Source organism: Piliocolobus tephrosceles, chromosome 16 (assembly GCF_002776525.5).
Source record: "Piliocolobus tephrosceles isolate RC106 chromosome 16, ASM277652v3, whole genome shotgun sequence".
Classification (NCBI taxonomy): domain Eukaryota; kingdom Metazoa; phylum Chordata; class Mammalia; order Primates; family Cercopithecidae; genus Piliocolobus; species Piliocolobus tephrosceles.
Genome location: NC_045449.1, coordinates 1,606,567 through 1,619,388, shown reverse-complemented (window position 1 = coordinate 1,619,388; position 12,822 = coordinate 1,606,567). Strand labels below are relative to the sequence as shown.

Genomic DNA, 12,822 nt, shown 5'->3' with positions numbered 1-12,822 from the left:
GGCCTCCCAAAGTGCTGGGATTACAGGCTTGAGCCACCGCACCCGGCTATCCCTGTTTTTTAGATAAAATTAAGACACTGAGAAATTAAGTCAATTGCACAAGGTCATGTGGCTAGTAAGAGGCACAGTGTGTTTGTTTGTTTGTGAGACAGAGTCTCGCTGTCACCCAGGCTGGAGTGCAGTGGTGTGATCTCGGCTTGCTGCAACCTCAGCCTCCCGGGTTTAAGCGATTCTCCTGCCTCAGCCTCCTGAGTAGCTGGGACTACAGGCGCATGCTACCACGCCTGGCTCATTTTTTGTATTTTTAGTAGAGACGGGGTTTCACTGTGTTGGCCAAGATGATCTCGATCACTTGACGTTGTGATCTGCCCACCTCGGCCCCCTAAAGTGCTGGGATTACAGACATGAGCCACCGTGCCCGGCCGGCAGAGTGTATTTGCATGTGGTCTGCTTGGACTCAAAGCCTGCCTCTTTTTTTTTTTTCCAAAGCCTGCCTCTTAGTCACCATACTATAATTCTTCTATCCAGAAGACTTTTTTTCCTTAAAAAATAGAAATACTTAATCCAAGAACATTAAGCGTACCCATATCCTCAACAAGTAGTGCTAATCACTGAAAGGATCACACAGAACTATATGATCTAAATAAGCATGTGGTTGTAATTGTTCCATTTTTAATAATCTTTAACTTTCCTATAGATTTTTGGAAATACTTTCAGTAAACATTGAAGACTAGGGACCAAGGGTCATGGTGGGATTTTCTTTCTGTTTTCAGACATGTCTTAAAGACATTATCAGAGCACAGACGCATGGCTATCCAGAAAGACTGCAGCCCAAGATCATGTTACGTAAAGCAGAATGTTTGGTGGCCCTGGGGAGACTCCAGGAGGCAAGCCAGACCATCGGAGATCTTGAAAGGAACTTCACGGCCACACCAACCCTAGCACATGTCCCCCCTCAGACTCTGCAGAGAAACCTCCATCATCTGAAAATGGAGGTACAGGAAAAGGAGAATCTCACAGAAACCTTCCCAGCAACTCTGGCCAAAACCCTTGAGGATGTGGCGCTCAGGGGAGAGAATGAACAACTTTCCAATGCCTCATCATCCGTCGGCTTGTGCATAGATCCTTTAAAAGGTCGCTATCTCGTTGCCACGAAAGATATTCTCCCAGGAGAGCTTCTGGTGAAGGAGGATGCTTTTGTGAGTGTTCTCAACCCAGGAGAACTGCCACCACCGCATCACGGCCTAGACAGCCAGTGGGACACCAGAGTCACCAATGGGGACCTCTATTGTCACCGATGTTTGAAGCACACTTTGGCCACAGTTCCGTGTGACGGATGCAGTTATGCCAAGTATTGCAGCCAGGAGTGTTTGCAGCAGGCCTGGGAGCACTACCACAGGACAGAATGTCCTCTGGGGGGGCTGCTGCTCACACTGGGTGTCTTTTGCCACATTGCCCTGAGGTCGACTCTTGTGGTGGGATTTGAGGATGTTCGCAAAATCGTAAAGAAGCTTTGTGTTAAGATTAGTAACAAGGACATCTGTTTACCAGAAAGCAACAATCAGGTCAAGACACTTAATTGTGGCCGAGGAGAGAGTGAGAAAAATGGCAACAGGGTTGAAACCCCGATTCCTGGATGCGATGCTAATGGGAAGTATGACAGTAATTATAATGCTGTCTTCAACCTTTTGCCCCATACTGAAAACCATAGCGCAGAGCACAAGTTCCTCTGTGCTGTCTGTGCTTCTGTCCTGTGCAGGCAGCTAGAAGCAGCCAGTTCACAGGCCATCCCAACAGGTGTGAGCTCCTCTCAGTTTACAGCAGCAGCGACACCTGAGTTGTGTCCCGACGTGACTATCTGGGGAGTGGCAATGCTGAGACACATGTTACAGCTGCAGTGTAATGCTCAGGCGATAACCACCATACAACACACAGGTAAGAGGGTGACTGACGCTCAGGCGATGACCACCGTACAACACACAGGTAAGAGGGAGACTGACGCTCAGGCAATGACCACCGTACAACACACAGGTAAGTGGGCAGATCACAAGCTCCAGAGATCAAGACCATCCTGGCTAACATGGTGAAACCCCATCTCTACTAAAAATAAAATTTAAGAAAATCAGCTGGGCGTGGTGGTGCACACCTGTAGTCCCAGCTACTCGGGAGGCTGAGACAGGAGAATCACCTGAACCTGGGAGGTGGAGGTTGCAGTGAGCTGAGATCGTGCCACTGCACTCCAGCCTGGCGACAGAATGAGACTCCGTCTCAAAAAAAAAAAAAAAAAAAAATTATTTGATCCCATTCTGCCCCAGTGTCTCATATGTAAAATGGGTAGTTTTATATCAGCTAACTTTACAGAGTTGTGTAAAGCTATGTTTGTAAAATTCTTTTTAAATTCTTTAAAAAGTTCATATTGCTGACAAAAAAATTTTTTTTTTTTTTTTTGAGACAGAGTCTTGCTCTCTCCCAGGCTGTAGTGCAGCGGTGCAATCTTGGCTTACTGCAACCTCCACCTCCCAGGTTCAAATGATTCTCATGCCTCAGCCTCCCAAGTAACTGAGATAACAGGCATACACCACCACACCTGACTGATTTTTTTTGTGTTGTTAGTAGAGACGGGGTTTTGCCCTGTTAGCCAGGTGGGGCTTGAACTCCTGCCTTCAGGTGATCCAACTACTTTGGCCTCCCAAAGTGCTGAGATTACAGGCATGAGCCACCTCACCCAGCCTTTTAAAATGTTTTTAATAGAGATGAGGACTTGCTATGTGGCCCAGGCTGGTCTTGAACTCCTGGGCTCAAGCAGTCCTCCCGCCTCGGCCTCCCCAAGTGCTGGGATTACAGGTGTGAGCCACTGCACTCAACCTGAAATTTTTTGGTTATGAAGGAAAACTGTCTTAAACAGTAATAGCAAGTTTGTTATAAGGCACATACACAAAAGGCCTGACACAGTGGCTCACGCCTGTAATCCCAGCACTTTGGGAGGCCGAGGTGGGCCAGATCACTTACTTGAGGTCAAGAGTTCGAGACTAGCCTGGGCAACATGACAGAATACAAAAATTAGCCGGGTACAGTGGTGTGCGCCTGTAATCCCAGCTACTTGGGAGGCTGAGGCAGGAGAATCGCTTGAACCTGGAAGGCTAAGGCAGGAGAATCACTTCAGCCCAGGCGCAGAGGTTGCAGTAAGCCATGATCGCGCCACTGCACTCCAGCCTGGGTGAAACCCTGTCTTAAGAAAAAAAAAAAAAAAATACATGCACAAGATTCCAGAGAAAGCTATATAGTTTCTCCTTAGGGAGGGCAGAAATAATAGTCAAACCAGACTACAGAAAGAAGAGTCCCAGTAGTTGAGTAAGGTATCAAACTCTCTTTTTTCTTTTTTTTTTCTGAGATGGAGTGTTGCCCTGTCACCCAGGCTGGAGTGCAGTGGCGCGATCTCAGCTCACTGCAACCTCCGTCTCCGGATTCAAGCGATTCTCCTGCCCCAGCCTCCCGAGTAGCTGGGATTACAGGCATGCACCACCACGCCCAGCTAATTTTTGTATTTTTAGTAGAGATGGGGTTTTACCATGTTGGCCAGGCTGGTCTCGAACTCCTGACCTCAGATGATCCACCCACCTCGGCCTCCCAAAGTGCTGGGATTCCAAGTGTGAGCCACCGCGCCTGGCCAGGTATCAGACCCTTAACTCACTCAGCTACTCTCTGTCTTCTCTTTCCACTTGACAAAGATTTCCCATTCTTCTAAATTTCCAAGAGAGGAACTCAGCCCAGTGCAGCCTTCCACCCGACACTGTACCAGCAGCTGCCAGCCTACATACGGCCTGTCCTTTGATCAGGTGGCCAGACCTCAAGGGACCACCTCTAAACACACACCAGCCGGCTCAGCCCTGCTTTCCTGAACTGGTGCCTACAGATAACACTACTTAAGATAGATGGGGGCCGGGCGCGGTGGCTCGCGCCTGTAATCCCAGCACTTTGGGAGGCCGAGGCGGGTGGATCACGAGGTCAGGAGATCGAGACCATCCTGGCTAACACCGTGAAACCCCGTCTCTACTAAAAAATACAAAAAACTAGCCGGGCGTGGTGGCGGACGCCTGTAGTCCCAGCTACTGGGGAGGCTGAGGCAGGAGAATGGCGTGAACCCGGGAGGCGGGGCTTGCAGTGAGCCGAGATCACGCCATTGTACTCTAGCCTGGGAGACAGAGCCGGACTCCGTCTCAAAAAAAAAAAAGATAGATGGGAAGCTTGGATGTGCTGAGAATCATGATCCAGCTTGACATCTCCAGTGTGACTGTACTGACAACAGATACAGCTATTATTAGAAAAGCGGCATTTGTAGTCTTTCTATTTTATGATCTTCATTTTAGCAGGAAATGTTTTTTGACTCAATCCGTTCATTATACTGTTCTTAATTTTTTCGATTAACTCTCTTGAGATGGAGGAAACCAGGTGTTAGCTAAACCGAGTTTTTATAGACAGATGAATATTAAATGTGGCTTCACTGAACTCTACATGCTTAGCTCATTTGATCTGCTCACATTAGGTCATCTAGAATTTGTCAGCCTATTTTAATGTGTGTGTTTATGTTTAATTCAGCAGGCAAGTTATATGGAATATAGGTATCTCAGCAGACATGTTTTGGCCAAGATTCTCTTCCCCATCCTGAAGCACATGGAATGTGTAAAAATAGGACTGGCCTGGTCCCGTGAGACTACTAAATCACATTTCAAGTTAGCCTGTATTCTCCTCTGCCCTCCTTTGCTTCTTTGAGCCGTTGCTACCATCTAAAATACAGCTGTTGAGTGTTTTTCCAGAATTATGTTATCCTTTGGGTACACTCACTTGCATTTTCTCATATACTTATTTTGTTCTGTTTTTCTGAACATAAAAATATATGGGGCTTCCCAATTAAATGGCAGAAAGTTACCAACTCTTCAATCCATGTCTTGCCTTTAAAATACTTAATAGGGCCGGGTGCAGTGGCTCATACCTATTATCCCAGTACTTTGGGAGGCCAAGGCAGGCAGATCACGAGGTCAAGAGATAGAGACCATCCTGGCCAACGTGGTGAAACGCCATCTCTACTAAAAATACAAAAATTAGCCAGGTGTGGTGGCACGCACCTGTAGTCCCAGCTACTCGGGAGGCTGAGGCAGGAGGATGGCGTGAACCCGGGAGGCGGGGCTTGCAGTGAGCCAAGACTGCGCTACCGTACTCCAGCCTGGGAGACAGAGCGAGACTCCGTCTCAAAAAAAAAAAAAAACAAAGAATACCTGAAGCCAGCCGCAGTGGCTCACGCCTTTAATCCCAGCACTTTGGGCGGCTGAGGTGGGCAGATTGCTTGAGCTAAGGAATTTGAGACTATACTAGGCCACGTATCAAGATCCCATCTCTTTTTTTTTTTTTTTTTTTGAGAGGGGGTCTCACTGTCACCCAGGCTGGAGTGCAGTGGCCGGATCTCAGCTCACTGCAACCTCTGCCTCCCAGGTTCACGCCATTCTCCTGCCTCAGCCTCCCGAGTAGCTGGGACTATAGGCGCCCACCACGTCGCCCGGCTAGTTTTTTGTATTTTTTAGTAGAGACAGGGTTTCACCGTGTTAGCCAGGATGGTCTCGATCTCCTGACCTCATGATCCACCCGTCTCGGCCTCCCAAAGTGCTGGGATTACAGGCTTGAGCCACCGTGCCTGGCCCTCAAGATCCCATCTCTAAAAAAAAAAGTTAGCCAGGCATGGTGGTGTGTGCCCGTGGTCCCAGCTACTTGGAAAGCTGAGGCGGGAGGATCACTTGAGCCTAGGAGTTGGAGGCTTCCGTGAGACATGAGTTGCACTGCTGTACTAGGGCCTGGGCAACAGAGACAGACCCTGTCTCAAAAAAAAAAAAAAAAGGAAAATACGTGTTTATTCTGTGGCTAATAAAAACTGGGTAGAGGCCGGGCACGGTGGCTCAAGCCTGTAATCCCAGCACTTTGGGAGGCCGAGACGGGTGGATCACAAGGTCAGGAGATCGAGACCATCCTGGCTAACACAGTGAAAAACCCCATCTCTACTAAAAAATACAAAAAAAATAAAAAAACTAGCCAGGCAAGGTGGCGGGCGCCTGTAGTCCCAGCTACTCGGGAGGCTGAGGCAGGAGAATGGCGTAAACCCGGGAGGCGGAGCTTGCAGTGAGCTGAGATCCGGCCACTGAACTCCAGCCTGGGCGACAGAGCAAGACTTCGTCTGGGGAAAAAAAAAAAAACTGGATAGATACATATTATAATACTGGCTACTTGGGGTCATGGAAAGTGGTTTGGAGACAGTGGCTTTATGAGGTTCTAATGTTTTATGCGTAATTTATTGTTTATGTAATGTTTTTAAAATATGTATAGAGAAGAAACAGAGGAAGCAAAAATACCAAAATCTGAACAGTGATTAATTCTGAAAGTGGACATACAGGTGATTGCTACTCTCATTTGAACTTTTCTGATTTTTTAACATTAAAAACACTTACACAGTGGTCCCATTATACGATTAAATTTTAAAATGATTGTATACATTTCCCATAGTTCTAGGAGAAAACATTTAAAAAAAAAAAAGGCCGGGCGCGGTGGCTCAAGCCTATAATCGCAGCACTTTGGGAGGCCGAGACGGGCGGATCACGAGGTCAGGAGATCGAGACCATCCTGGCTAACACGGTGAAACCCCGTCTCTACTAAAAAATACAAAAAACTAGCCAGGCGAGGTGGCGGGCGCCTGTAGTCCCAGCTACTCGGGAGGCTGAGGCAGGAGAATGGCATAAACCCGGGAGGCGGAGCTTGCAGTGAGCTGAGATCCGGCCACTGCACTCCAGTCCGAGCGACAGAGCAAGACTCCATCTCTCCCCAAAAAAAAAAAAAAAAAAAACAGCTCACAGGCCAGGCGCAGTCATGCCTGTAATCCCAGCACTTTGGGAGGTCAAGGCTGGTGGATCACCTGAGGTGAGGTGTTTGAGACCATCCTGGGCAACATGGTGAAACCCCGTCTCTACTAAAAGTACAAAAATTAGGCAGGCGTGGTGGCTTGCACCTGTAGTCCCACCTACTTGGGAGGCTGAGACAGGAGAATTGCTTGAACCCAGAAAGCGGAGGTTGCAGTGAGCCACGATCACGCCACTGCAATCCTGCCTGGGCGTCAGAGCAAGACTCCGTCTCAAAAAAAAAAAAAAAAAAAAAAAAAAGCCAGGCAGGCACTGTGGCTCACACCTGTAATCCCAATAGTTTAGGAATTGAGGAAGGAGGATCACTTGAAGCTACAAGTTTGAGATCAGTCTGGGAAACAGAGTGAGACCCCTATCTCTACAAAATGTAAAATGAGGCCGGTTGCGGTGGCTCAAACCTGTAATCCCAGCACTTTAGGAGGCCGAGACGGGCGGATCACGAGGTCAGGAGATTGAGACCATCCTGGCTAGCACGGTGAAACCCTATTTCTACTAAAAATACAAAAACCTAGCCAGGCGAGGTGGCTGGTGCCTGTAGTCCCAGCTACTTGGGAGGCTGAGGCAGGAGAATGGTGTGAACCCGGGAGGCGGAGCTTGCAGTGAGCCGAGATTGTGCCACTGCACTCCAGCCTGGGCGACAGAGCGAGACTCCGACTCAAAAAATAAATAAATAAATAAAAAATAAAAAGGCCAGGCATGGTGGCATACACCCGTAGTCCCAGCTACTCAGGAGGGTGGCCCAGGAGGATGGCTTGAGCCCGCGTTCAAGGCTGCAGTGAGCTATGGCTGTACCACTGGACCCCAGCCTGGGCGTCAGAGCAAGATCCCCTCTTGGGATTAAATTAAAAAAAAAAAAAAGCCAGGCATGGGGGCTCACTCCTGCAATCCCACCATTTTGGAACACCGAGGTGGGAGAATTGCCTGAGTCCAGGAGTTTGAGACCAGCCTGGGCAACATGATGAGACCCTGTTTGTTAAAAAATAATAATTTTTAAAAAAAGAAAAAAAAGGCCAGGCGCAGTGGCTCAAGCTTGTAATCCCAGCACTTTGGGAGGCCAAGACGGGCGGATCACGAGGTCAGGAGATCAAGACCATCCTGGCTAACATGGTGAAACCCCGTCTCTACTGAAAAATACAAAAATCTAGCCAGGCTTGGTGGCGGGCGCCTGCAGTCCCAGCTACTTGGGAGGCTGAGGCAGGAGAATGGCGTAAACCCAGGAGGCGGAGCTTGCAGTGAGCTGAGATCTGGCCACTGCACTCCAGCCTGGGAGACAGAGCGAGACTCCGTATCAAAAAAAAAAAAAAAAAGAAAAGGAAAAAAAAATTGCCTAAATTGTCCCAGAAGGAGGAAAGCACTTTAAAAACCCAGTAATTGTAGACGAGTTATCAAAATATTTCCATAAAAATAAGCCAGATCCATTTTTTTCCATGTGAATTCTTTAAAACTTTTAAGGAACATATTTAACCATAATTCAGAAAAATAAAAGAAACATTGCTCAAGAACGGATCAAAGCCAAGCACGGTGGCTCACGCCTGCAATCCCAGCACTTTGGGAGACTGAGGTGGGAGAATCACTTGAGCCCGGGAGTTGGAGACCAGTCTGGGAAACACTGCAAGAGCCCATCTCTACAAAAAAGTTTAAAAATTAGCTGGGCACGGTGGCACACGCCTGTGGTCACAGCCACTCAGGAAGCCGAGGTGGGAAGATCCGTAGAGCCAGGAAGTCAAGGCTGCAGTAAGCTGTGATGGTGCCATTGCACTCTATCTTGGTTGACAGAGTGAGACCCTGTCTCAACAGGCCAGGCACGGTGGCTCACACCTGTAATCCCAACACTTTGGGAGGCTGAGGTGAGCGGATCACCTGAGGTCAGGAGTTTGAGACCAGCCTGGCCAACATGGTGAAACCCCATCTCTACTAAAAATACAAAAATTAGTCAGGCGTGATGGCAGGTGCCTGTAATCTCACCTACTCGGGAGGCTGAGGCAGGAGAATGGCTTGAACCTGGAAGATGGAGTTTGCAGTGAGCTGAGATCGCGCCACTGCTTGCCAGCCAGGGCGACAGAGCAAGTCTCTCTCTCTGTATAGATAGATAGGAGGCTGAGACGGGAGGAACACTTGAGCCCTGGAGTTTGAGACCAGCCTGGACAGCACAGCAAGACCCCACCACTGGGAACAACAACAAAAGAACAGCTCGTCGTTGGCTGGGTGAGGTGCCTCACTCCTATAATCCCAGCATTTTGGGAGGCTGAGGCGCGGATCACAAGGTCAGGAGATGGAGACCATCCTGGCTAACACAGTGAAACCCCGTCTCTACTAAAAATACACAAAATTAGCCGGGCGAGGTGGAGGGCACTTGTAGTCCCAGCTACTCAGGAGGCCAAGGCAGGAGAATCGCTTGAATCTGGGAGGCGGAGGTTGCAGTGAGCCGAGATCACACCACTGCACTCCAGCCTGGGCAACAAGAGCGAAACTTCGTCTCAAAAAAAAAAAAAAAAAAAAAAACACCACACTGAGAGGCAGAAGACCTAATCTCCTGAACTTCTGTGTATCTCAGTGTCATCATGGACATGATGAGATTGGATAAGCCTCAGAGCCTCTGAGGAAAGCTGTTTGCAAACATGACCACAATTTCTCCCATCCCTGTAAGTTGCCTCTTTGCAGCTTGACATTGCTGCTTCTCTTGTTAAAAAGTGGAGTTTTTTTTCCCCTTCCCTTAAATCTGGGCTAGCTCTGTAAGTTGCTTTGACCAATAGACAGAAGTGACATTATGTAACTTTGGAGTCTAAGCCTTAATTGCCTCCACTGTCACCGTCTTGGAATGATACTGTAGCCCTGTGAACAAGCCTGGGCTGGCTGCCTTGAGGATAAAAGACCACCTGCCACAGGAATGCAGGCATGTGAGTAAGCCCCAGGCAAAACTAGCAGGGAAAAAAAAAAATATTCAACTGAGCTGAGCCAAAACTGCTGCGGTACAGAATTGTGAGCAAATGAAATTGTCATTGTTTTAACAACCTCCCCCCCGAAAAAACCTCATAAACAAAAATTAAGATGTAAATGGACCAAATGAGGGAACATCTCTAGCAACTCCACAGCTCTTAAAATCAACGTTTAGAAATATGCCTAGCGGCCAGGCACAGTGGCTCACACCTGTAGTCCCAGCACTTTGAAAGGCTGAGGTGGGAGGATTACTTGAGCCCAGAAGTTAGAGACCACCCTGGGCAACATGGCTAAATTGTGTCTACAAAAATTAGCTGAGTGTGGTGGTGCACGCTTGTTGCAGCTACTCGGGAGTCTGAGGTGGGAGGACAACTTGGGCCCAGGAGGTCAAGGCCGCAGTGAGCTGAGGTCAGCCCATTGCACGACAGCCTGGGCAACGGAGTGAGACCCTGTCTAAAAAAAGCAAGATAAAAATAAAAACGGGCCGGGTGCGGTGGCTCAAGCCTATAACCCCAGCACTTTGGGAGGCCGAGACGGGCGGATCACGAGGTCAGGAGATCGAGACCATCCTGGCTAACATGGTGAAACCCTGTCTCTGCTAAAACAAACAAACAAACAAAATACAAAAACTAGCCGGGCAAGGTGGCGGGCACCTGTAGTCCCAGCTACTCGGGAGGCTGAGGCAGGAGAATGGCGTGAACCCGGGAGGCGGAGCTTGCAGTGAGCTGAGATCCGGCCACTGCACTCCAGCCCGGGCGACAGAGTGAGACTCCGTCTCAAAAAAAATAAAATAAAATAGAAAATAAAATAAAAATGTGCATAATGATGACAATGTAAAACCGGTTGTGGTCCTGTTTGCCCAATCATGTAAATTTCCCCCCAAAAAAGCACTGAATCGTACCCGTAAGTGAATTTTATGGTAGACAGATTCTCAGTACAGCTGTTAAAAGCACATGTGCGCAAGCACTATATTGATAGTGATACATAAAATCGGTCATGATCGATGTTATTTATCGATAATGATAAATAAAATAGTGATAAATAAAAACGGTCACTCTCTAACCGCTCTCTAGTAATTAACCAGATACTCTTGTGGGCCTATCACAGCAGCAAGTTGTTTTATTAGTTTTGTTTTTGTTTTTTGAGACGGGGTCTCTGTTGCCCAGGCTGGAGTGCAGTGGCACGATCTCAGCTCACTGAAGCCTCGACCTCCAGGGTTCAAGTGGTCCTCCCTCCTCAGGCACCCAAGTAGCTGGGCTCAGGTGTGCACCACCACACCGGGCTAACTTGTATTTTTTGTAGAGACAGGGTTTTGCCACATTGCCCAGGCTGGTCTCAAACTCCTGAGCTGAAGTGATCCTCCTGCCTCCTCGGCCTCCCAAAGTGCTGGGATCACAGGGGTGAGCCACCGCGCCAGACCTGTATTTTTAATACTAAAATGCATTTTAGGTTAGGATTTAAAGACAACATGTTATATCTGCGTGATGGCATTACAGGTGACTGTCATTTTCTCTGTAATGTTCAGTTCTTTTAATTTTTCTCTGACTACCACGTATTCCTTTTGTAATTTCAATTAGTGGCTTTTTTTCTTTTTCTTTTTGACAGGGTCTCACTCTGTCACTTAGGCTGGAGTGGAGTGGGGCTATCATAGATCACTGTAACCTTGAGGTCCTGGGCTCAAGCGATCCTTCCACCTCAGCCTCCCAAAGTACTGGGATTACAGGCGTGAGCCACTGCACCCGGCCTTCTGTGACCCTTTTTAAGGCACTTAATACATCTTGCAAAATTGCCCTCCAGGAAAGTTCCACTGTTACGCACCCACCAGCAAGTTTCACTTTCATTTTTAAATTTCATCTCACTTTGTTTTAGTCTGCTCATATTTCTAATCTTGTTATATCCCTTTTTATTATTTCTTCGGGGTTCCGATGCCTCCCAATTTAGTGTTCTCGTTGAATTTCATTAGCATCTGTTTCATTAGCAGTGCAGGCGAAGGATTAAAGTGTTAACTAGGATAGACTTTGACAAAAACCTATAAAAATGTATGTTATTATCTTTGCATAAATTCTATTTAATCAAAGTTCCCCAGAAACCTCTCACCAGGGCTTATCTCCAGGGACAGAACTGGCCACTGATGATTTTCTAGACCGTGACATGTGGCTCTGTCTCCGTGGGAATGGTACCTTCGTGATCTATTTGGATTCCTGTCATAACACGGTTTTACTGGGTTTCTGTGTCCTGCCACTTCCTATCAATTCACTGCCCATTGCTTTCACTCTTTAGCAATGAAGAAATCTATCTTTTTTTTTTTTACTTTATCTATTTTTATTTTTATTTTTTTTGAGATGGAGTCTTGCTCTGTCACCCAGGCTGGAGTTCACTGGCATGATCTCCACTCACTGCAAACTCTGCCTCCCGGGTTCATGCCATTCTCCTGCCTCAGCCTCCCAAGTAGCTGGGACTACAGGCGCCCGCCACCACGCCCGGCTAATTTTTTCTATTTTAAGTAGAGACGGGGTTTCACCATGTTAGCCAGGATGGTCTCGATCTCCTGACCTCACGATCCACCAGCCTCGGCCTCCCAAAGTGCTAGGATTACATGCATGAGTCACCGCGCCTGGCCGAAGGAATCTATCTTCAGTTTGGGTCCTTGATTAGACACACACCCACAATTTTCTCATTATGCAAAATATATTCCAGAGGATGTATATTCTCAAAGTATTGTGAATGAATCTTTTTTCTTTTTTTCTTTTTTTTTTTTTTTTGAGACAGAGTCTCGCTCTGTCGCCCAGGCTGGAGTGCAGTGGCCGGATCTCAGCTCACTGCAAGCTCTGCCTCCCGGGTTTTATGCCATTCTCCTGCCTCAGCCTCCCGAGTAGCTGGGACTACAGGCGCCCGCCACCTCGCCCGGCTAGTTTTTTTTTTTTTTTTT

The 12,822-nt window shown here is 47.7% G+C and overlaps 1 protein-coding gene across 8 annotated transcripts in view; it reads left to right on the top strand.

The window, feature by feature from the left end:
* The window catches only part of SMYD4 (SET and MYND domain containing 4), a 48,273-nt gene that overhangs the window by 24,125 nt on the left and 11,326 nt on the right, over positions 1-12,822 (top strand). For all 8 annotated transcript variants that reach the window (XR_002724894.1, XM_023184493.2, XM_023184496.3 and 5 more), the window contains one exon: positions 774-1,935. Coding sequence is in view for 7 of the 8 variants with exons in the window: in XM_023184493.2 (XP_023040261.1) it covers positions 774-1,935 (1,162 nt within the window). In the remaining variant the exon portion in view is untranslated. The remainder of the gene's footprint in view (positions 1-773; positions 1,936-12,822) is intronic.